At 38.5% G+C, this 26573-nt stretch overlaps 1 protein-coding gene across 1 annotated transcript in view; it reads right to left on the bottom strand.

Annotated features, from left to right (window-relative positions):
* Window positions 1–26340, bottom strand: part of LOC129360390 (teneurin-3-like) — a 180118-nt gene extending 153778 nt beyond the window's left edge. Inside the window, 3 exon segments of the mRNA XM_055030567.1 lie at window positions 9247–9522; window positions 11287–11778; window positions 26019–26340. Of these exon segments, the coding sequence (XP_054886542.1) occupies window positions 9247–9522; window positions 11287–11557 (547 nt within the window). The 5' untranslated portion in view covers window positions 11558–11778; window positions 26019–26340.
* Window positions 26341–26573: the final 233 nt, after the last annotated feature.

Here is a 26573-nt window from a genome sequence, read left to right as displayed (position 1 = left end):
CCTGTGAGACCTTTTCTCGAGGAAGCCGAGGTAGATGGGTGGGTTCTGAACACCATTAATTGTAGAGAAGATACCAGACATACATGTAATTACCAACAAAACTAATGGATCAACATGATGATTTTAGTCTCAAACATTAATATTCATAGAGTATAAAAAATGTCTTCTTGTCTATTTCCATGTTGCACGGTAATACAATCACTCAATTAGGTTGTGTGATGAAATGAAATGAACCATTTTCTCCTGAGGACGGTAAATAGTGGTCTCGTAATTGACAAGTGTAGAGTAATTCCTAATCGTAATGACAAGTCCTGCAGTCTCTCTATAGAGTGTGATTAGTGTGAGCCGTGCACAGAGTTGAGACATTGCTGCATGCATGATGTGAATTACAGGGAAAGGAAGAGTTTTGGCCCCTATAACGTCTTTTTTCACTCCAAAAAGAGGTGAAAATATGAGATTGGGAGGTATAAAGCATTTATTTATTTATTTATTCCCTCTAAGTAGTGCTTTTTATGTACGTGTAAAAGAATCTTGTAAATTAGACCCTAACCTGCCTTTACTGACTAAATAAGCTATAAAATAAACCTCCTCAGTGAAGCGCTACCATCATTTGATCCAAGCGAAGCAGATAAATGTTTGGTTGTTTTTTTTCTGAGAAAGGAGAAAGTGGTTTGTTTTTATTAAGAGGGAAGAGTCCAATAGTGAATATCTTTAAACTATGGCTGACAATTTACAGCCTCTTAAAATATTAGAGGGCTGTTTCACTAACATTACCTTGTCTGGGAAAGAGATTTTATTATTGATTTATATACAGTCTTATTTTTGTCCACACTTTTAATCCAGGTGTGGATTAAAATGTTGAGATTAAGACAATATTTATATTCTATTATGTTAAATCTATTGATACTGACCTGCAAGACTCAAATTAAATGCAAACCTCAGTGTTGTGTTTTTATACCAAAAAGAGTTATGAATTAATAAAGAGACAGCCTTTGGGGTCTATGCATGTTTTGATTTTTGGATTTTCTCCATCAGAAATTAGCTAGGAAATACATTAAAAAACTTATCAAACATTTATTTATTTAGGTGACTCACAATGGAAACTCTGAAATTTAAATGTTGTTTGATTATTTTTGATGCTTAAAATGTTAAAATTCTAAAATAAAATTATCAGCAAAGAGACAACACCTCATTTTTTACTAGCAAATAGCTGACAAGTGGATAAATAAAACCACATTAAAAAAAATAAGTTGTTGAAATTCATTACAGCATTTTATTTGTATGCTCTTGTTTATCTATATCTTTCTTGAAAAACATGGGTGGGACGTAAATGAAACAGCACCTCCTATGGACTCAATGTGTGCTTGTTGTTCATATGCATGATTGTGATGAAAAAAAACAAATCTGGTACCTGAAATTTCAGTTTTAATATTTTTTTACATGGAAATAAAATAGAAAAAAAATATTGATGTTTAGACACATAAACAGCTTGTACATTGACTTAATATTAAGATTTCATATTGAAATAAATTGTAGCACAAGACAATTGCCTTTCTGTGGATCAAAATATAATATAACCCAGTTTTGCAACTATTGTGCTCATGAACATGACTGTAGGAGGCGCTATTTCTTGTGTAAACCTTGAGCTGCAATTTTTCCACAATAACAGGAATACAGTTTAACAAAAACATACAGAGAAAAATATTCTGCAAATTATGGACAACCCTGAGCATTTTTTTCCTGAAACTCATACAACAACAGAGAGTCTTCAGTCAGAGGCTCCTTCATATTTGCTGTAATACAGACTGCTACAGAAGAGCCTTCTTCCCCAGAGCCATCTGTATCTACAATTATTTACAAAACTGATAGTAATATTAGTTACAAAAACAATTCATTTCCCTTTTGGATAAGGAAAGTATTTTTGAAATTGATTTGAATTGAATATAGCATATGTTTTTTAATTTAGATGAAGAAATGTATTTTTATATTTTTTAGCACTTTGTGAGCTCTTGCTCACCCCTGCTGCACCCAGAGGTGGGCAGTACCAAGCTACATTTATTTAGTCACATTTAAAGTAACTTTTTGGAAGATGTGTATATCTAAGAGTGGCTTCACTGCAGGGTATGAAAATGTGCAAAAATTTATACATTTTTAATTTATCTTGGGACCAATTTAGATTTGTATTATTTATAACCTAAAAAGAAAATCTAAACAATCTTCTAAATTATCTTCATGTGCTTTTGATTAGCAAAGAAATATAGATTATATCTCCATGTATTATTCAGTATTTTAAAATGAAAATCAAATAACCACTCAATTTTGTTTTTCCATTACATTACTGGCTTCTTAAAAAAAAAAAAAATCAAACAACTTAAACATGCAAAGACCTTGGAGTTTCTCAAATGAAGGTTGTTGGGTCAAAATGTATTTATTTTTTTTCTTTTTTATAAAAATAGCTCACAAATGTCTATTAAGTTCAGATCAGACCAAGTATTTACTGTGTTTTTTTATGTTTTCTTTTTGCCCCTTTGCTGCCATAACAACCACAGTTTGTATTTTTCACAGCAGAATAAATGATGTTGACAGATTTCCAACTTTCAGGGTTTAACTTGTAGCCTGGTCAACTGTGGAGCAAACATTGCTTCAGGAAACACAGGCTGGACAGATGAAACAGCTTTTTAAGATAAAGAAAAATGTCTTAACTTCATTAAGAAACAAAAGAAAAACAACTGCTGATTATTTCACATAAAAGAGTTTCACTGAAGTAAAATCACAGACAATGCCATTTAAGAATTAACTACAAAAAGAAAAAAAACGGTGATTAATGATTACTGTATTAGCATAAATTTAATCTCCCAAAAATATAATAATGTGTTAATTAAGCAGTGATTATTAAGCTCACAGTTCTAAAATTGCATATTTTAAAACTATAGCACTAGTTTTATGTCCAAAATTTCAAAATGCATATTTAAGTATTTTTTGACAAAATATGAATATGAAATAAATCAGTTTTCACATTGAAATAAACAAAAGATGTATCTATTTGCTTTGTTCATTTTATCATCTCAAATTAGTCCCTCCTTACGTTAAACCATGTTTAAGTTCATAGTAAGATCTGCATGTCTGAAGCATATGAAAAACACATTCATTAGGAAATACTTCTAGAGACGCAATAAACCGTCTTCACATTGATGTTATTTGAAATTCTGTCTTTGAAGTATTAAAGGGACATAGTAGCTTCAAGAAAATCAGCTTTTCCTTATTAATATGCAAATTTATACAGCCAGACACTCCAAAGTCTAATCAGATCATCTACTCAGTAGGGGGTAGCTGTGGTGAGTGAAGAAGTTTTTCACTATGTGGTGCTGTGATGTTGTGAATGTGCCTGAGCACAAGAATAAACCAAAGAGGCGAGAATGCCATCATTGCACACACCATGAGTCAGGTTGTAGAAAAGAACTATGTGGGAGAAAAAAAAAAAAAAAATCAGAGATCATTTTGTCGTTTGAGCTGAAAGAGGCTGAAAAGTCCCTGACCTGTGTTCTTTGAAAACAAGAGGGCAGTGACCCCTTCAAGACTTCCCCAAATCACTCTAAAACAGAAAGCAATGTATGAGGGCTAAGCACAACAGCAGCCATGACATCTCATTACCGAATCCCATATCCCATCACCCTCAGCACTTTACAGCGCCGGCACTTAAGCGGTGACAACAGCAGCCAGAAGAGAAGTGGTGACAGTAAAAATGATGACGATCAAAGCGAACCTCCTCCTTTGACGAGGCACCAAATAAAACTCAGACACACCTTTCTAACCCCAATCAACAAATCATGAAACAGTTTGCTCTGCCAATAACTGAATATTCTTCAAGCATCTCACAAATGACTGTCCCTCCAGACCAAAGGGTAAAGAAAAAAACCCTGATATTTATCCTTTTGGAGATCAGCTTGTGTCATGTTGAATTATGAAAGCGGTGAGAAAGGATTTCTTCATGCTACGATCAATAGGCTGATTCCACTGTCACAATACAAGGCGCGGATCTGAGACAGGAATTTGACAGATGGCTTGTCACCTCCATCAGCGTGACGCCCCTCCGGCATGTATGGCGGTGTGTGTGCGCAAACATGTCCGCACATTTGGTTGATTTCTCTAATCTTTGGAAGGTATAGTGTGACAAAAACACCAAAGTGAGATATGGAAGTGTGTGCGCATGTAATGAGTGAGCAGCAACATGCAGAGAGGCATGTTAGAGGATTTCTGTGCTCCAAGGAAAGCTTGCTGTGCTACAGAATACTTTGCCGTGACTTCTCTCCTGATTTAATTAACCTTTTACTGGCTCTGTTCACGCAGTAAATCTGCTACACACAACTGTAAAATGTCTATGACCGCCGTGTAGACCTGTGACTTGAACAAATTGAAATTCTTTTCTGCTACATCCCCCTAGTAAACACTCCTGGATAAGAACACGGACATGCAAGGCCCTGCTGCTTCCCCGCGTCCTCTATGAAAGCATGAATGCAACACACTGTTTCCCACAATAGGTTTGGACAGGAGGTGCAGGCCACAGCACACAAAGCCTCTACAAGTGTCCTGTACTGGCAGCTTAGACAAAGAGTCTGGTGGGACTGCTTGCCTTGCAGTTTGTGAAGCAGATTTCCTCAACTAAAGTGTGGAAAGAAAAAAATGTCCTGTTGTACAGTTGACTTTAAGGTAATGGCACAAGGAGCCGAATCTGGATCAGGAAGCAAAGAGATAAAGATGAAAAGGACAAAATAGAAAAAAAAAACAGAGTAGGGGACCAGTGAAAGACAACAACTCAAATAAAAAATAAAATGACATCTCACATCCACTTTGATAATTAACTGTTTAAGAAAATTTTCTATAAGCTCCAAATAGGCTAAGAAAAACTGGCTTTAACTCCAATTCATACCGAATGCTAACAGGAAGGATCTAGTTTAATCTGGGATCAACAGACTCACAGGTGGATCAAAACCCCCCAAAAAATACAGCTATTATGGCAAATTGTAATTTAATTTAACATTTTTATGACAGTTGATCCCCATAATAAATATAAATTATTTAATTCTCAATAAATTAAACAGATGCAGCATGGTTTATGTATATGGATACAACATTTCTTTAGAGGTAAAAAAATGGAAGGAAATTAAGGTTTGAACTGGTGAGTGTGGAAAAATGACCCAAAAGGAAATGCTACTGTCGATAATAATAATAATAATAATAATAATAATAATAATAATAATAATAATAATAATAATAATAATTAGTTTTTTAGAATAAATAAATTAATTAAATAATATGTAATAATCAAAACAAATACAAATATTGAGATTAGTATATACAAAAATATATTATAGTTATTATCAATATTCTATTAGCAAATATAATTTCTAGCAACATTTCTTACAAGGTGCTTGCTCCTGGTGTGTTCATGTTACTGTGTTTTTGTCTGCTTCTATTTACGCGTGTTGTGTGTCTGTGTGTGTGTCTGACTACTTGTATGTAGCTGCGGACAGAAATAGAGTAAAAGGTCATCTGTGGTTAAACTGTGAGAGGAACCAGAGGCTGCCCCTTTGCACCCCATCATGAGCCGGGGGGCGGTGTTGGTGGTGGGGGGGGAGCTCCAACGCCGCAGACACGGATAAAAATGCCAGAAAACAGTGGCTCTTTAGCCCAGGATGACAGACATTACCGGGGAAGTAGTTTGCTTCAAAACAAGCTTCAGCAGGCATCAAGTCCCTCCGTTAAACAATAAATCCACCTGATATGTTTCATAAAGTTGAGGAAAGCTGTTGTCAGGTGCTGAAGCTCTCCACCTGTAATACCTAACAAGTGAGCGTGAGCTTTTTCACACCCTATTAGGAATACAACTCAACTGGGCCATGCAATGTTTTTGCTGCATGAAGTCATTCATGTTTTATGAAGGATATAATATTGATTTTAAGCACAGCACAGCCAACATTGGAGGTGTGTGTGTGTGTGTGTGGGGGAGGGGAGGGGTGATCAGTCTCCTTGGTAGTTTGGACTTTTCCTCCGAGGATGTTCTTTGACCTAACACAAACAATATAAATATATAAGGAACCTTCACAACAAGGTTTTCGTTTTAAAGAGTACCCTAAGCTCAAGTGAGAAGAGCACACAGTGGCTTTTTGTTTTGTTTGGAGGGAATTTGTTCACATTTTTAAATCAGGACATTTTCTGTACTTAGTTAAAATTCATTTCCTCTGGATGCCGACAGAACCTGAAACAACTCTCAGCTCCAAATATCACCCTGGGGTATTAAATCTTAAATCTGGATCACAGAAACATGTCCATATTCTCAGTTAGAGAGGAGAATTACAATATGTGGTTTGCTGCATTTACATTTTTTTTTTATTTTTTTATTTTTTACTATATTCAATCAACTTAAAATGTCTGCAGGAAACTAGAAATGCTAGAGACACAAAGTGACCTACATTCAACTCCATTTGAAATCCCAAATAGAATTTGCATAACTTAAATAGGTCCTTCTAGAATCATTGATACTCTCTAATATGACTAAATAAACCCAACTATGCATAAGTATATCCCACCATAATTACTGTTTGAACTGGAGGTTTCTCTCTTCTTATTTTCTTAAAATACGTTCAACAAAATTTTGATTGTGTTGCAAAGAACTTCAAGCATTAATGACTTATTCAGTCGTTCAAACTGTGTCATTGTAATATCTAGGTAACATATCTTAATTACAGGATTATTTTATGTAATATTCTCTGTGTGTAAATTACTTTTGTATGACTTTTTTTTAGGACCTAGGGCCCTCAAAGAGGTTTATAAAGCTTTTTTCCATTTATTTAATTAATATATTTATTTAATCATTTATTCATCTGCCAGCTCTCCATACAATACATATTTATTTATTTTGAAAATAAATATTAGCTGGAATAAAATAAATAAATATCTCAACTAAAGACGTCTTTGACGTTTTAAAATTTTCTTTAAAGCGACTAAGTAAAAACAGAGAAAAACATAAATAAAAAATACAAAGAAAGTAGACAAGGAATAAAGAAAGGAAGAAACAAAGACATACAAAAAGACAGAGAAAAACAAAGATGGAAAAGTAAATAAATAAATAAATGGGAGAAAACTAATGCACAAACACTGAAATATTTAAATAATGTTTGGACTAATTTGGAAAGCCTCCAGTGACAACGGATTATCTTCTGAATCAAATATACAAAATAACTAAATTTCTCCCTGCCCACAAAATATATTAGCTTTCATTCTTCCTGTCGTCCCATCTGAGTATTTACAGAGCTTCAGACCGACCCCTGATGACCACCCTGGGTACATCTGTTTAAGTAACCGACCTCTATCCCTGAGGTGAATATCTGCAGATGCCACACGCTGCGAACGCGCACAGCCTTTGGTACTTCTCTGTGTCGAACACTCTGCAGAACAGAGCAAATTACAATGAAATATCGAGTTCATTTATGAATAAGTGGGGCTGAACGGCCCCTTGTCGGAGCTTCCGCATGCATATTGAGTTGATAGAAACCTTTGGATGGGTCATTTCTCTTAGCTGCTTCATTAAATAGTGAAAGTCAAAAGTGCAATGCTTCCTGCCAAAGGAAAAAAAAAAAGACAAAGATCTATAGAGGTGGAACAGAGGCAGGTTTTTTTTTTTTGTTCTGACTTGAAATGCAATAAACCAAGAAAAGGTTATAAAAAGTTTGAATTTTAAATTAAATGAAACTGAAAATAAGAAAGAATTCACTTTTCGCAACGTTGAAAAAGAAACAATTTTTATTCCTGGAATGACCAAAAATATAAACTCACTCCTGCCTTGCGAGTGACCTTAACTCCCAGCAGGACATTGTTCAAACCTGAGCCAATCAGCAGAAGCTTCTTGAGGCATTTCCTGACTGTGGAGTGCGCATGAGAGTGTGTGAGGTCACACACTTTTAAGTGGTTGCGGCGCAGAAGGAATCAAAGCACAGGAGAGGATCTATTGAAGCAAAGCTCTGTGTTCTCCTGCAAAACGGACCAGCCTCTCGAGATGCAGTTTCGTTTCTGGCATATAGAACAACAAATGTGTCCTGAGTGAGGCGCCGAGGAGGTGAGGAGCATTTCCTTTGAGGCCAGTTTCAGGAACAGATGCTTGGATTTGAATTGTGATGGCATTTTGAAAAGGTAGAGGACGAAGTCAGCTCCCCCACCCCAGTAGATGAGCTCCCCATGATGAATGCTGCTATTAAGAAAATGACTTGTCTCAAATGTCAGACTGTGGCCAATGTTTTCAGTATAAAAATTGATAGCAAGAGAACAAGCCATGTTCCTTTTTACCCTTTATTTAATGTTCTTGCCAGGGACGTGTAATAAACCCTAATTATTCGAACTGCCTGCCATTCTTTGATAACATCGATTTCTTAAAAATAATTAGAGCTTTGCATCACATGTGTTACAATGGTGACACCATAATGATGATGAATGACATATGAAGTCAAGAGAGCTTTCAGAGCACAGAACTAATTACAACAGAAAACATTAATTTCAAACCGAAATTTAGGATTACACCAAAATGTAAACAGGTGAGATGATCAATTTAAAGACTTTATGATGCAAAATGAAACTAAAGTCATTAAACAGTAAAATACCAGCATGAAAGAATCAAGCTGTGAACTCAGTTTGACATAAATGAGCCTAAAAGCAGACAGGTACACATTTAAACAATCCATAAACATTGCCTTTCTTTAGTGTAGAAAGATTTGCCCTCTTCAAACAGAGAAGCCCAATCTACCATCTCAGGTTTTCAGCATGATCAAATTTGCACTTCAAACCATTGTGCCCATTTAATCAGCCATTATGTATGCCCAGTCAACCACTGCAGAATTTCTAAGCAAAATCTCAGACAGAGGCGCACAAAGCTATCTTTGATTCTGCGATAGCCCATGGGGAAACTTTATCAAACTCCTCGGCTTCCTGCCGAGACGGACCAGGTGACTAGCAAGCACTCAATCTCAGGGCGAATTTTTTCTCTGAATGCAGCAAAGACTCTCCCCTTTGATCCAAACAAAGACAGCTGCAAATGCCTCTCGAAAAGCTGCCCCACCAATCACACTTCCACCTCCTTCCACCAATCAGGAGCTCGTCTGCAGCACTGACCGTGCTGCTGCTTTTTCTACCTAGTGATTTTCTTCCATTCTTTGAATCAAAGAGGGGGGAGTGAGATGCAAACTGTGCCCTACTCACCCATCTCAGTGTCCGATTTATTGTCCATTTCCGTGTCAGTGAGCGTGAGCGCCGAATTGGAACGGCTGGAGAGGCATGAATTCTGCCCAGATTTTGCCCCCGTTCCCCAAAGAGTCATGGTACGTTCCGGTGATACAGGTTCATGGTTTTCTGTGGCGGCCGGCCCCCGGGTGTAGCTGCTGAGTGGGTGGGACAGGCCGGTCTCAGGGCAGAGAGCCAAGCCTCTGCGAGCTGCGGGCTCACAAATCCCGAGCTGCCTCAATGAAAATGTCTGTCCTGTAAACGACAGCAAGTTGTAAAGTTAACAAACCGAGCAACAACCAGGTTAATAGCCAAGAACACAACCTACTGATGAGCAACGTGATGTCTGATTCTGAACATCTAAATCCCCCACATTTTCTGCAATCAATTCATAAAAAAATATTCTTAAACCAAAAATAAAATATTTTGTTGTGACATAATATATATATATATATATATATATATATATATATATATATATATATATATATATCTTTTTTTAGGTACACTGTTTAGAAAACATTTTAACTTTGTCAACAACACATGGTTTTTGCTCTCCACTTGCAGCTAGTTAGGGCTTCTATTCTACATACACCAGAAAAAAATAATAAGCTGTCATAAATGTCTATGCATTTTTCCCCACGGGATAATGCACAGCAAACAAAAAAAACTACCATTGAGTTCAACTAGAAGTTCCAGAATTATGGGAAAAACTATTCCAACTTTTCAGTTCACTGTGTCTTCTATGTAAAAGAATAAATAAATAATATATTTTTTGTGGACAGGGAGAATATATTTATTATGTTTCTAATTTAATATATTTGTATATAAACACTATGTTCTATAAGGCAAAACTATATTACTATATATGCATGTATATAATTAAAAACATAAGATAAAATTGATTGATTGTTGAATAATTAGGCAAGTGACAAAAATCACAGAAAAAAAATTATGTTTTTAAAATTTTATTTTTTTAAACTAAAGCAAGTGTTTATAAAATATAATTGCATTAAGGAAAAAAAATAGTTATTCTATTCAAATTTTTTTCTACCCTCTAAAATATTAAACAAGCAAAATTGTTTGTCTTTTATTTTTGTTATTCACACACACAAACACACACACATGCACACGCACACGCTGAATGAAGTAAATATGCTCTTTAAATCTGGCATTTACCATGAATATATAAGAAACAGATTCCAACTCTAAATGTCTACATTACATTAAAAAATAAAGGCAGTTTTCTTCCCACAACTTCATCTTGATCCCATTAAATCTGAAACGGACACCAATTAGCAGTGGGAAAACGTAAGGGAGTAATGGATAGATTTTCTGATTGCAATCTTATGAGCCCAACGAGTGCCATAAAATAGAGTAAAGTGCTCAAACTTTTTAATTACACAATTTAAAGCAGCTTCCACCAGCCAATTAAAAGCAAGTGTTACTTTTTAGGCACTGCTTTTATATTTTACCGTAGTCCAGAATGGTTGGAATGTTTTATAGGATCAGGGGAGCCCATTGGATCATGTTCTAAATGAGTTTTCTCCAAAAGCTTCAGAAAATAACACTTGATTATGCCTTAGTGACTTCCTTTAATTGTGTTTACCACAGTCTGGAGGTCTTCTTGGGATATTGTATTTTTTTTCCACATCAATTTTGCACAGATAAAAAGAATAAAACTGTGAGATTTTTCATTTTGGTAAACAAATGACAAAATCCCTGCATCTATGTTCATTTTCCTAATTAACATGTTTACACTAGTAAACAGCAGCAAAACAACAAGAATATGAAGATTTTGTTATTTATTTTATTTACTAAAGAAGAGAGAATGAAAGTTTCCACTTTTGTAAACTGAAGTGTTTTTCCATCGCTTCCACAATTAAGCAGTTACATTTAAAAGAAAAATGTTCATTAGACCTTATCTCATATTACTGTCAGGTAAATATGTACATCATATTTCAGAAAAGTATGTAACAGATGTACAACATTTGATAGAAAAAGCCTGTTTTCACTAACCAGGCCTGGTGTATTCTGCTGTCTCCTTGTGGACCATCTCCTTGACTCTGCCTCCAAACAGCATCCGTGAGGGGTCATGGTCGAAGGCCTGCAGGGTCTCGCTGGAACTGTACGATTTCTGAGTGGGAACACGACAGGCTCCGTTGTCCCGGTCCGTGGAGGAAGCTGTGTAGCGCCGCTCCCGATCCTTGTCTCTCTCGCAGTCTCTGTCCCGCTCCCTCTGACTCTTGGACAGCGAGCAGAAAGGCCGCTGCTCCCTCACCCTTTCCATGCTGCCGGCATGCTGGGCATCCAACTCCCTCCCTTTTGCTACTGACACTCTACTGAGACGTTCACCACTGGATTATTTCGCTTTCTTTCAGCTCCCCCTTCCTGCTCTCTCTGGGCTGCGATTCTCGTCCTGTGACTGATTTCCTCTCCAAATCCCTCCTCCTCACTTCTGAACCCCTGTCGCTTTTTTCTTCAGTCCATTCGGCTGTCCACCTGCTGCACCTGGGGGGAAAAAAAAACGAGAGATGAGGAAAGGTAGCAAGGAGCTCCGATAACACTAATCCTGCAGCTTCATCTTCAAAAGCACACTTATCTGGTTCTCACTGCCCCACCCCAACGCTCCCTCTACACCTCTGATACTTCACTCATGAACACTTGACTTCTATTCTTGAACAACTTCCTTTTTTTTGCTTGTTTCAGATGGTAAAAGTGGGTTTAGCTTCTGAAAGTTGACTAAAAACGATAAACAGACCATTTGTCAATTTGTTCTTCTGGAAAATAGAAAACATAATCTAAATTTACAACAGACCAAAATTATATTACAATAAAAATTTTCAATCTAACTGTTCAGCAGTTTTCATTTAAATACACAGAGGAGCAACAATAACGAGGGTGAAGACAAAGACTAATTAAAAATTAATAGCTCCTATATATATATTTTGTTAGGCTGTGGCAGCTAAGTAAAATATAGGAGCTGGTCCCTAAATTATTAAACCTTTTACTTATGGTGCTAAATATACCTGCAAACAACTACTTGTTTTTAAAGATCTGTCTTGAATTTTTGCTTCCACATCACTAAAATGGAGGTTAAATGCAAGTTTGTTTTTTTTGGAATAGTCAAGGCTCTGAAAAGTCATAACAGAAACGTGTTTCCTGCAAAACTGCCACTGTGGGAAAGCAGCCGTTTCCACAGAAACCTTAATGCATTTGCAACAGGAATTATTCATCGTGAGCCCAAACAAACTGAAGAGTGCGGAGAAACTTCACCTGGATCTGTGGTGGAATAAAACCCAAAGACAGAAGCGACGAGAAGTTAACTTTCTGTCACAGAAGGTTTAATTTTTTTTTGTTTTGTTTTATAGGAGAGATGAAAAAATTGTGGACTCAGTCTTTCTCAAACTGCATTTGAAAGAACTTTTGTTCAGTTTGAATCTTAACTTTTTCAATTCTTTGAATAACATGCAGATGGCCCTTTAGTGTACTACCAACCGCAGAGGGCCCTCCTCATTCTGCGCCTTCATTCTTCAGTGTTTCATGCCAAACTTCATTCCCATTTTTCGGGCTACCAAATCGCTTGAGGTATAACTGCCAGGCAAATATTTTATACCACCTTTTACAACCGACTACAGAGAATGACGATCTGCATACTTTTATTAACGTACTGTAAGGACATTATACGACTCCAATAAATCTCATCTAGCAGCAGAAGGTCATTCTGCATATCATTCTGCTTATTTCGGTCGGATCAGATCCAATTGGTCCAAATTGGGATGAGAACTAAAACAAAAATAACTAAATAGGTGATATTGTCATAAAAATATATATCACAATACATAAAAATATCACAGACGATGTTTTCAGTTTTTTCCTTTTTTGGGGATGGATTATATGGTGCTAAATGTACATATGTATATATATATACATGTACTGTATGTATGCAGTCACCCCCACACTGGAGCAATGCGCAGTCCTTGGCACAGCCAAGATACTGCAGGACCCTCAAGCTCCCAGGCCTCTGGTAGACGACCCGAGCTCAGAGGATAAGAACCACCCGCTGAGGGTGAGAAGGGAATTATTTGTATGTGTGTGTGTCTCAAAGAACATATAAAATTGATAAGTAGAAATAAACAGCTTGAAAACAAGCTGTTTTTATTACCGAATGGAAATAAAAATACTTCGACAAACAATTAAAACATTGGTTTTACAAGATGTTAAAAAGTTTTCCCTCCTTATGTTTAAGAACCGTGTTTAACATTTTCATAAGGAAAGCTTCCTTTTAAAAATGCTCATCACCAAAATATACCAATAAAAATTGTAAACATTAAAAGCTTTTCCACACTTCCTAAAGATCAATAACTTAATGATGCTCAGTGTTTTGAAGTTGAAGTTCCACTGAAAGCAGAATATCCCTAACCACCTGTGAAGTCCAACTGTAGCAAACAAAAGAGTTTTGCAAAATTATATTGATGCTTAATTTTAAAATTAATTATTTAATATTTATCATCATTCTATTCCTCCTTTTACAAAACAACTGACACAGTTTTTCTTTTTTCTCTCTTTCTTTTGGTGTCCACAGAGGAAAGCCGCCCTGGGCAGGAAGCCATATTGCCCACCCCTGGAAGTCTATTACAAATGAAGACATCTATTTTCAGAAAAAAAAAACGATGTCTATTTATCAGTACACAGGCTAACAAATTGAGCCGAACACACCAAGAAAAAAACCTCCTGATTTCAGGATCTATTGTGATTTTGTATGGCCATCCTGGCCTTTGACATTAGTTGTTTATATGCAGAGGAGCATCTGATACATCAGTTAAAATCTTCTAGCTGGTATAAATTCATAGATGACTTCCCAATCCCATCGTGGAATGTGGAAGGGAGCTGTGGTGTGTCAGAAGTGTTTATTACCAGCCATTTTCCACTGCCTCCTGACACACACTCACACACCACGAACTAAATTTCATTTCTCTCTTGGCTGAGCAGTAAGACTGGAGCATCAGACTCCATCTTTTCCCAAATGAGATCTACTTTGTTTCACATCAAGCATCAAAACATTTCAATGAACCCAGGATAGTGTACCGTCACACTGCGAGATAGCGCCAGCCCCGGAGACTTCCCAAAACCTGGAGCAGTCACCGGTGCAGTGCAGGATGCAGGGATAATGAAAATTGTAAGCTCTTCCACACCTATTAAACTTCCTCCCCCACCTCCAAAGTTGTCTGATATGACTCTGTTTCCCTGAAGGGCTGAGATGCAATCAGCGACAGACTCTCCTGTAACCCTTCCTCTCAAGTCTCCACACTGCACCCCAAGCAGTTGTTTTTAGATGCCGCAAGCCGTCTCAATCACATCTCATCACTTTCAGCAAATTGTACACAGCCGTCCAGACGGGCAGATTAATGCATGGGATGAGTGTGTGCGGACACGCCCAGGAGCATCCCTGATTACGATCCTCGTCTTCTTTATGGACTTGTAAAGAGATTCGCTGTCTGAAGAACGGCTAATGCTACAAGTCTCACCCACTAAGCTGCATTCTGCACTATAGTAGGATTTAGATTTGCGTCCTAATCAGCTATAAGCCCTTGAGTGACCATGCATGGCCCTGTACAAACATCCCTGTGTGACTGAGGATGGGATCTATTCACAGCTACTTCAAGTGTCTCGCTTGTATGTAAACAGAATTGCAAAACACCTGAGAGGTATTTGTGATAGTCTAAATTATGTACGAAAGGTTCTAGATACTCTTGTATGTGCTTCTGCATTGGCAGTAAAGTCCGAACTTAAATAAACTGAATGTGCAATGTCTTCACTGCAAAAAATCTGCATCCAACCTCTCAAAAGAAACAAAGGCAAGAAAGTGAAGATTTGCCTTCTTGCTTTTAAACAGAAACTTTAAGGCAGGCCTTTTCATTTCTACCTTCCTACCTTTGATCATGCAGCTGAATCAGGACAGTCAGTCACCCGTGACCATTCAGTAGAGGAGTCGACAATGCAAAATTAGTGTCACACAGAGGTCCTCCTGCGAGCCACTGAGCCACGGAAGAAGACAATTCATGAGCTATGCGGCGCAGCTCTACACACATCTCAACAACTCCCCTGCCAGTTGAATACCGTCCCCCCGACACCTACTGCTGTCCCACACTTCTGCACTTCTTTGAAGCATAAACCATAAACCATCTGTAAGATACAGTGAGGGGAAACGGCTCCAAGTCATTTGGCTCTTCAAGGCAGCTGGAGAGGTTTCAAGGGTCTGAGATTTACTTGTTTCATGTCTGATGATGAGTATTTTATTCATCAAAGATGTCCAAAGGAGAGTTTTATGCTTCCGATCTGGGATTTGAAAAGGATGACCAAAAGAGAACAAGCACTTTTTTTTAGCTGATTTTGAATAAGAGTATGTTGGTTTACTAAAAAATAAACTGAAGAAACCTGGGTAATCTCTGCTTTATTCATCAAAACCTCTAAAAATATTATTTGATGACACAAGCAAGGGTGTTTAAAACACAGGGCAACTTTGTCAGCAGCTCTACGATTAATCAACTCATTAAGGCTGAAATAATTAATTAACCAATTAGTGAATTGACAGAAGATTTGTGTGCAATGTTTGGGATTCATTTAATGATAAATCCCACGTATTACCTCAGCTTTTAAAACCAAGAGAATATATGTTTAGAAAACGTAAATGTTTTTGTTTGTTTTTAATTCCTGTAAAAATGAGGAATTAAAAGTAAAGATATATTATGTGTGACAATTTTTAAGGACATTTTTAAAAAAAAGCTTTTGCATTATTCTCCCGCGAGGCGGTCCCATGTTCGATGATGATTGATGATAAGCAAACACGCCCACACACGGCTCCTATTGATACATTTAAAGATGCACCAATCAGCCAGTAGTGGATTTTTTGATTGGCAGGTCTGAGAAATTAAGTAAATGGTCCTCACCCCTACTAAATGATTCAAAGCTGATGTATCCTACCGCGTTTGGTGTATAAGCTAAATAAGGATCAGATAAAGGTTAGGAAAATATGTGTCTATGCATAAATAGAGATAATCAGTCAGTCTGGGGATTAGCAGATCTGACCTTAAAGAGGACCAGAAATCGGTCTAGAAAAGCCTGATCGGTGCATCTCTTGATTTGTGTCTGAACTGTTTTTAGTGCTTACGAAGCATTATAACTTTCCAAGCTAAATCCTTCTGCACCCTTCATGATACTAAGCTCTAGCAACCTCAGCTTAGAAAAGTAATGTTGGGGTGCTGTGGTGGCGCAGGGGCAAATCACAACCCATATATGGAGGCCTTTGTCCTTGTGGTAATAGTTACAGGTTCAATTCCCGGCCTGGCGACATTTGCCGCATGTCTTTCCCTTCTCTCATTGCCTTCTTTCCTGTTGAACTACTTTCAAATGACGGCCACGAGAGCCAACAAAACCTTAAAAACCTAATGGAATATCTGTGGTAAGATTACCCACAACAGAAAAATATGTTTAGGGAGTAGGATCTAAATAAATGTTTACTAATTGAAGCCAGAGTTTTGATCCAAAAATAGACAATTTTTATCATTTTGTCTGATACAATCTGATGAGGGTAAAATAATAAGTGTAGCAGCTGATATCCAGCTGGCTTATGCTTGTTACTTTAGCACACAAAGCATTTTACAAAACCCGAGTCGTCACTGCTGACGGGACTGCTGAAATTGCAACTATTCACCGGGCTTTTTGCCCGGTAATTGTATTTCCACAGGGCGGCTTTACATATCAGCTCAGATCTTCCTGTGTCTGACCTCTGTAAATAATGGTAATAAAGAGTGTACTTGTCCGCACTGGTGTGTCCCTCCAAGACAATTCACCTGCCACCAAGTGGCCCGGCCGTTGCCCCTCACCCCCCGCATCGTGTTGCTGGCTATTTGCTGGAGCACAGATCAGACAGCTCTCAGCCACGGGGAGTGGGGAGAGTGGTTGATGGAGCTTGTGGAGATCAGGGCTAGCTCGCTTTAACACAGCCAGCACCTCCAACAATAGCCGCCTCTGACAGCTTTGCATAATTCATCTTGTCGAGTCTCGCTCTCGCTCTCTCTCTCTTTCCTCCTTGACGCTGCTCTCTCCCTCTTCTCTTTCAGTTTATCTTCAGTCCCTTTTTCTGTGCCTTTCGGCACTTGGAGAAGGAGTGAGGGAGAACCAAGGCAGTGTTCCATCAGATGCTGCCTGTTTCCCCCTGACACCAGTGATTCTGGAGACAGAGGAGAGTTTGTCTGCAGGATGATTCCCAGACTCTGTGAATCCTGGACGCCATCTGAACCACATTGTTTCCCTTCTTTATGGAGGTTCAATGCCAACATCCCAGAATGCAAGATAAATTTCTGAACTGCTGTCTCAAATTAGAAACACATTTCTTTTGGTATTTCAAGTAACTAGTTTAAATACTAACTGACTTTCCATGAAGCTACAACATATTTAGTATTTTCTTTTTAATATATTCTTATAAATACTGGATAACTGAATTGGAAACATTGATGGAAATGATTTTTTGTTTTTTGTTTTTTTTACATTTCTTAAAACTTTCACTGTGTCCTGACAGTATAACATGAGAGAGATAATCTGTGAAACAGGTTGGTCCAAAACAACCAATCAGAGCCAGGAGGAGGGGTTTACCATCATCAGTCATGGTTGTAGATGAGCTGCAGCTGTGCTAATAACAGACAAACAACTTACAGGAAAACTATTTATCTATTCTGCTAACTAGTCGAAGCTTTCACTTTGTAGCCTACAAAGGAGCTGCAGTTTCTACAAAGCTGTAGAAGTTGCAGCTCCTACAGTTTTGTAGGAGCTGTAGGAGCTGGACATACATAAACTGGACGTTTACGTATCTCCTGAGTGCAAGGACATACATAAACATAAGCAAAAGCTTCAACACTTCTCCTGGCTCTAATTGGTTGTTTCTGGTGTAATTTTTGCAGATGGCTGTAGGACCACAGGGAGAAGAGCTTGATTTTTAATTCTTTTGGATTATGTGTCTCAAACTGTCAGGAATAGTGACAGTTTAAAAAAATGTAGAAAATATATTTTTTAAAAGAAAAGTGACCCACTGCAGCTTTAAAACTAAGAAGAACAATAACATTTTGTAAACTGCAAATTCACACAGAAGTAAAAGTGTGTTTGGTCGTCAAAAAATGTGGTACCAGACATAAGAAAACAAAAAGGATCCAGCAGCAACAAAGCAATCAGTGAAAATCCAGCTGTTTCTGAGCTGTTACTGAATAACTTCTATCCCCCATAAACATCACAGAAAGGTACAAAAATCTCTCTGAAGAATACAGGCAACCCCTAACAATTAATGATGCAATATTATGGTTTGCATTATTAAAGTGGTCACCCGCTGTGACCAAAACTTTAGTACCTCAGTTGCTTAAAGGGTTGAGACAAGACATACTCTGCTCCCCAATGAATTAGCTTTTGGCATTTTCTGCTCCACTGACCAAAGGTGGCTCAGATAAACTTGTTTAAAGAGCTAACAGCTATAGATGTAGCTGAAAACAAAACACTCACTGGGATGCTGTTTCTATGGTAGAAAGCTTAATACTATAACACCTGTGTGTGTGTGTGTATGTGTGTGTGTGTGTGTGTGTGTGTGTGTGTGTGGGGGGGGGGGGTGTGTGTGTGTGTGTGTCGGTTAACAGACGGATCACAGGTCTGTAATATCACATAGTCAAGTTTCTGTCATTCCATGTTTCCTTTATTCTGAGAAACACAGAATTGTTGGATTTAGTTCCTTACTTGTCTGCATACTGAAGAGATTAATAAATTTTTGGTTTCAAATCTGATAAAGACGTGGATCAAACCAACAGAAAAGAAAAAAAAAAACATTTGTTTTGTTTTTGCATGCTAATTAAAAACAGAACAATGATCATTTGTCTGACTACACAGAATGATTGTTGTCCCACATTTAAAAAAATGTTTAATACATGGTTTTGTACCCAACATTTGTCAATTCATGCCAGCCAAGAACGTCTGGTACCTGGTTTGATAGACAAAGCAGGTAATGATAAATGATAAAAAATATCTACCAGTAAGGGTGTGTCTACATTTATTTTTGTAGAATTATGGATGTTAACGTTCTAACTTTAGATTGGACTGGTTTTTAAAAAAAACATAAAAAGATGATAAAAAAAGATAAAAAGATCTTTACTCAAAATAAGCACTGCATCTCAAATGGTTGTTGTCAATATGATTTTCAAATCATTCAAATAAATTACTTTGTTATATCTTAGATGTTTTTCTTTTGTTGCTGCAATCAGATTTTTTTTCTTTTTTTTTTTTCTGGATATGGTGATGCATTTTTTCCAGTTTTATTCTACTAGGGGGGCACAGCTGGAAGAGTCCAATTCCAACAATGCAATGTGCAACATGTTAGATAAGTTTAAAAAATGGTTAGACTAAAACAAAAACCCAGAAATACATTTTGCTGGCTCCAAATTCCTCTGCAAATGTTTGGAGGGATGAGCTTACTACACTCATGAGCGATGATGAAATCCTGCTCTGTGTTGGATTTCCTGTCTCTGAGTAAGATGGAGACTATTCACAACTGGAGTAAAGTGATGCAAATCTCTGATTCAGTCACTTCAGATTATTCCATGCTTCTGGGACTCGAAGCTTTAGCCCTCATAGATGCAGCACATTTAAAAGATAAACAACACCACAGTGAGAGTGAAAAACAAATGATAAAAAAAGCTGAGCTGAACCCACATCATTCTGTTTTTCTGCTCCTGTCTTGTCCCTCCCAGCTAAACCATAGCGGTCAACATCAAATCCTCACTATTTTATTGCTCCGCATTGTTGTGTGTGAATTAAATAATAAAAAAAAATTGTATGTGCCAGTCCTAAGATAACATAATAAGCAGCACAATAAGCTGAGCTGGGATGTTTACAAATCCCCCAAATAACTCTTCACCAGCAACTCATATGAGTTCTGCATTCACTGAATCTTTTAGTAGGAAGAAGAAAAAAGAAATAAATGATACGCAAGCACAGTCAAATTCAGTTTTTGAAATGTAATTGTTATGTGTGGACAAGTGGAATAAAAAAGGAGCTTTTTTAATGTTTCTTTTACAGTGGCGAGATCCCAAATGATAATAACAGGTTATTCAGTGAATTCATACATACAGGCAGCTGTGTTTATGAACGCCACAGATATTGAACCCAGCTCTTATCAAAATAGGTGCTTCCTTGCATGTCACACAGCCAATTACGCTAGACTGTCTTAATTCATTGGGCCTGTCTTAATTCATTGGGCCACATTGCGCTAATATCACTTTGTGATATTAGCGCAAACGCAATGCCTGCTTCACATATGGGATCTGAGGAAGTAATGCAGTTCATGTGGATTGGCTTTATTGAGAATCCTGCAAGACAGTATCAACAAATTGCCAGGTAATGCTTACTCAGAAAGAAACGGCTCCACACTGTGTAAAACAAATTCAGCTGCGCAGACCTGTGGCAATTTGCAGACAAAATCCATGATCGACCCATTGTTACGGAAATAAATTAAATTGTAGTAACACCGCGCCTACAATGTGATGACGGGAAGAGCAATCTCAGTGCCACGAAGAGGCAGTGCAAGAATGAAAGCATTTATGTGCACAATAAATCTGGTAAACAAAGGAGAATTGATTTGACTGATTGAAGGGAATCATTTATTGAATATTATTTATTCAAGGAATAGTGCATTTTTAATCGCAAAATTCTCAATCAAATATCTCTGGAGCTTGTGTGTAATCTGGACATCTTCTGCTGGATCCTATTAAAAGAGCAGTGAGACACAAGCTGAAGATCAGGACAGGAGTTACATTAGAAATGCTGTGAGCATACGAACCTGGCGAGCAGATAAAAATTCAAATACGGAGAGCTATTCCAAAGTGCTGACACCGGGTGTCATTCAAATGCATCGCACATGATTGTACCGCAAACTAACCCTTCCTTCTCTAGAAAATGCAGGGGCAGATGGAATATACACAGCAATCATAACAGTTGCAGACAACAGACTGGAGGAAAACTTCAGTCAAGACTACTGCAATGGGAATGCAATACTCCAGCGCTGCTATAACTACGGGAAACCATAAAATCTTACCAAATAAAGACGCTGATGTACTGCTAAAAATACAAATTCACATAAATGGTCCAAAATAAATCAATATACTCTCTTCGGTGGAATGAAATTAGAGCAGGTGCACACTGCAGACACAGAATGAAAACTCATATCGAGTGACTTTTTTTTTCCTTTAAGCAATTGTGCCGCATAAACAATACAAAAAGAATCTAGATGGTTTTATTATTTCCTTGTCAGCATTTTAGGAGTATGTAGGTCATGATGGCACACTCGGAGAATACAGAAACACACTGCAGGCCTTATAAAAGAAACATCAATCTGAAAACTCATTGCATTGTAGAGGTTTCTCAACTTTCAGGGGAAAAACTTAGAAAGTCTGACCAGCAACGATTGGCCAAAGAGCGACTCCTGAATACACATCGTATGCCTCTGGAAGTCAAAGATTGCTGACCTGTATACTATTACACTGTCTGCGAGGCTCCAGCTTTTACACTCTTCAGTCGACTGATATTCCATATTTTCTTTCTCTTCACCCTTCTGAGAAAATAAAAAAAGCCACAGAGAATGTGTTTCTGACTGGCTTCACACGCTCCTACTCATCATCGCCCTTCGTCACCGATCAGACATCAGGCTTTCAGCATCACAGAGGCCGTGTCGACTGAATTATTGAGGCCATCAAGCGGCTTCATTGACAAGCTCTGCTCCCGCCCAGCTTCCCACCGGGCTGTCCAGGGGTCACAAAAGACCAGACCTGAGGCCTTTGGCAGGCTGTAGCTATCCCTTTTTGCTGCTTTGTGAACATGCAGAAGCACCAATGTGATGCAGAAATTATGTAAAACAAACAAAAGTGAACTGCAGATGGAAGAAAAGCATAAATAAAAAGAAACTATTTTGAATATTTTTGCCATTTCTCGACAACCAGTCACAGTGACCCCTGGCACCTTTAAAATGTAGAACAGTTTGTGATTTCATATATAATTCCACTTATATTCACAAAGGCTGAACTTACACACTGCTCTGGGCAATTTTCACAAACAGAGAACACGAAGAAATTCTATTTTATTCTCCCTATGACACAAGTAAGCGCATTTCTTTTTGGCTCTCCTCACCAAGCCTCAGCCTGGAACATGCAGGGAGAGGTTTTCTGTTTCAAAGTCAAGCCCACTGTCCAATCTTTCTGCCTGGTCCTGACCCAGAAAGCCCACTGGAGCCCGCTGAGCCATAAATGGTAATCTGTAGGCTACAACAGTGTGAGGTGGCGCTACATCCAGAACTGGACCAGCAGGACGGTATCCTGTGGTTGGTGACAGGTGGCTTTAATCCCAGCATGCTTTGGCCACAAAGACCCCAATCAACCCTCCCAAAAACAGAGCTGTCATGCTTGAATATCTGCTTTTCTTGATTTTAAGCAATCCAGCTGCAGAATGGCTCCCGCATCATCCCAAACAATTACCACTTTAGTTGTTGAGTCTACAAACGCCTACGCACGGCATCACCACCAACACGCCTGCACGCATGTGTGTGATAAGATGCAGGATCAGTTTATGTTATGAACAAAGCAATAAATCACGCTCGGCATTGAACAACAGCCATCAGACAGCCACAATAGCCATTGCCTTGAGAACACTCATCCGTCCTGTTCAATCAGAGCCCAATTTCTGATGTATCGAGTCGACGTGGAACATTCATCTTTATGTGAATAAAAATCCACATTTATATTCTTAGCTGTCTCAAGCTTCTCTGTAGTGAATCTATCAACATATTTATGAATTGGGTAAGAAATAAATATGTTATACACAAGCGGTTGTGCATAAAGCATATGCCATGTTTTTTATGGTGTTTTCTGCTTTCCTCGTGCAGCAATACAATGTAGTTAAGGAGCATGGTAATGCATCAAGTGCTGTCACTAAATATCCCTTCTCTAAGCACATTTCAAGAGCACACAATCCGCTCCCTTCCAAATCCAAGGGTGACTTTCAGCAATAATTTGGCAACTTGCACAAATCCCACACACCACCTTTTCCTTTCATGATGCTTTCTAAACAGGATAAACTTTGTTGCAGGTGGGCCATCACTGTGCTAAATTCAAGTAATCCTCTGACTGCTGGGCTTCCGAGCAGGAAACGACAGTCTACAGTTTGATGGGTCGGTTATGTTAAACCCGGGTATGTTAAACTCCAATCGACCCAAAGAATGCACTATGCCGTGTTATACATGCCCTTTTCCACTATTCATCATGATGCCGCTCTGCTCTTATGGGAGAGAATGGAAAGTGCATTAAGAGAAAGAAAAAGCAGGTGAAAGAGAGTACAACATACAATAGCAAGACAGGATTTATGTTAATAGTAACAGATCAGAGGGCAGCAATAATGTAAAGTAAATATGAAGTGGAAGCGCTCCGTCGAGCCTGAGGAACTGGTGGTAGTTTGTCCGGCTGCATTAACCTTCACATGTTTGCTCCGATTTGTTGAAACAGGCGACTCGGCGACGATGTTTAGCATATCAAATGTTTTAATCCCAGAGGTCATCTTGTGCCATTCTCAGCACCCGCAAGTAAAAAAAAAAAAAGTCAGCTACTGTATGTGCAGGTCTGAGCACAGACTGTTCTTCCACATCACTCAGGTGTTAGCAGGACGAGTCCTGACTGTTTTTTCTATAAAATAAAATACAAAAAAAAAAAAAAAAAACTGCGTGAAGCCAGGATTCAAATTGGCATCATCAGACAGAATATTACATTCTCCACAGGAATAATGAATAAAGGAAATTATCTAAGAAATAAACAATGTTGTATATACAGTTCTTCTAACGTTTCTGAATTAAGTATACAATTTAAATTCAAAGCATGAATTAGAGAATAGTCCACAGAATTTTGCTGAATTCTCCTAAGAAAATGAAGTCACCTGCTTCAATTAGTTGACTGCAAGGCAGTGACGTTAAAAGCTGAGGAATTAGATTAAAGCCTCAATAAGAGGTCACAGCAGAAAATGTCTCAGTGCTCGATGCGTAGCCATCTGCCAGTCTATGGCGCTCTCCATAAATAGTGAACTCCAGCACGTTTTCTCTACAGCTGTGCTAAATGTGTTGATGGACATGGAGCAACTGGCTTCCTCATGAATCCATGTGTGTTTCTGAATGTGTCAACACAACATGTGTCATTTATCAGTATACTCTGGCAGCAGGAAAAGAGTCGTAGCTGCCTGGTTGCTGTACAGGGAGGCCAGTTCCAGTTATGATCAGTGCCTCCGTACAGGAGATGCGACTGTCGTGCCCCTGCAGGATGCCAGAAGAGACAGATTGTTGTCTCTGGGAGTTTATTGGTTCTCATAAAACACTTGCCACATCTTCCTAAACTTATTTTTTCATCCTTGGAGAAGTACATGTCATGATTTGCAGGGAGGTTGGCGTGAATGGAGGGGCAACAAACCTTTCAGCGAACATAATTCACTACACACGCCCCAAGTAGTGAAGCTCTGCATTAGTTTACGATTCCAGTCGTTGTCAGACATGGAGCATAAAACACAAAGTGGGCTCAACTGCTTTAGTTCCTCAACCACACTGGGGACAAAAAGCCATAAATCAATTTAGCTGAACAGATATACTTGTCCTCCTGGGCTATCATGTGGACTCAGATGCAAGTGTTTGGAGATTGTGTTCAGCCTGATCCATGTCAGAGTTCAATCAGATCAACGTTTTTCTCCATGGTCGGCAGTCTGAGCACCATTCAATGTTTAAAACCACAAGATAAAGGGGAGTGACCAGAAATCTTAAGTATCTTGTGCAATTTCAATAAAAATCATTAAGTTGAGAGAAAAGATCATAGTCGTTTCTTATACGGGAGACGTGGCCGAGCTTGGCTCACCGATTAGGTTCATCGCGGACCTGAGTGTCTTTGGATCTGAAGGTTTCTTGCAGAACCTGAACAGACGGCTCATGTTAGATTTCTCTCCAGATCTTAAAGCTGAAAGCCCAAACTGTGGACTGATGAGTGTAAAAGTCAAATGCCTCTTAATTGAGAGTGAACTGAGAAGTTAAGTTGAATCATGTATGAAACTGATTGATTTTTCTAACCACAATAAGTTTAGTTCTTTTTTTCTTTTTTTTTTAAATGGGTCAGCCCAGGTTTAAAAGTAAGAATAGGATGAAGGTTGATCTCATTCATCTTTATTGGTGATTTAATTATGATACAAACATCAAATGGCCATTTGTTATGTGTTTTCATTTTTTAATATTCCCACTCAATCTTTAAAATCTGAAAATTTGACGCTGCTTCTAAATCAAAGAGGCTTACAAACTGCGCGTTTTATTATTAAACTTCATATTGCAAAGCAAACCCCAAACCGAAGCTGACCGGGAAATATCTTGTTCTCATTAAAACAGGATGACTTCCGCAGCTTTAAAAAAAAAGATAAAATAAATGTAAAAATACCAAAGAACATAAGTCTCATTCATATCGATCAGCGTGGAGATGGAAAATGGGACAGGGATCCCAGCAGGTTGCGGCGCTGCCTCTTGTCAAAGGATACGGAATATTACAGAAGAGCAAATCCGGCATGTTTACAGCACAACTATATTGATATTTTTTATTTATTTATCGTTGTTTGGATTTGTAGAATAGTGTTAAATAGAACAATAAGGGAGCACCGACCTGTGAGGAGCTGCTGCGGGTCTGTCCGAGGCGCATAAACTTCCAGCGGCGCGCTTCGCTCCCAACTTGCAGGCAGCAGCGCGCACAATAAACCGCGTGTGCAATTTGGCAACGAGTTTATTCTTCTGTCTTCTGCACAAAACAAAGCACCTCTCAGTCCGGCTGCAGACGCGGAAACCGATGCGCACGTCTCGGAGCAACAGACTTGTGTCCAACGCTGTGGACGTTGTGGCGACGGAGCGCAGAGCTCGAGCGGCCAGCGCCGACAGAAACGTGTTTCTGCTCCGAAATCTTCCCAGTCCTCCCGGCGAATCAGCTCAGGCAGTAGTTCCAGCCCCCCCCGCCTCAGGATATAACACGGATATACATTTCCTGTCGCCAAGCAGCTGTGCAGGAAATTTAGAGGGGAGAAAAAAGGATAGAAAGAAAATTCCTTTCCTCACTCGGTAAGGATGCGGATGCGGATGCTCGCCACCCGCTCCGCTGCGCTTTTGTCCGATATGCACTTGTCAGCTGGGAAGCTGCGCATCCCGTCCTCAGCCTCAGCCTGTTCTC

The sequence above is a fragment of the Poeciliopsis prolifica genome, unplaced genomic scaffold, assembly GCF_027474105.1.
Source record: "Poeciliopsis prolifica strain line A6 unplaced genomic scaffold, Auburn_PproV2 SCAFFOLD006, whole genome shotgun sequence".
NCBI lineage: Eukaryota > Metazoa > Chordata > Actinopteri > Cyprinodontiformes > Poeciliidae > Poeciliopsis > Poeciliopsis prolifica.
The sequence above is the reverse complement of the archived record's forward strand: the minus strand, read 5'-3'. Positions and strand labels throughout refer to the sequence as shown.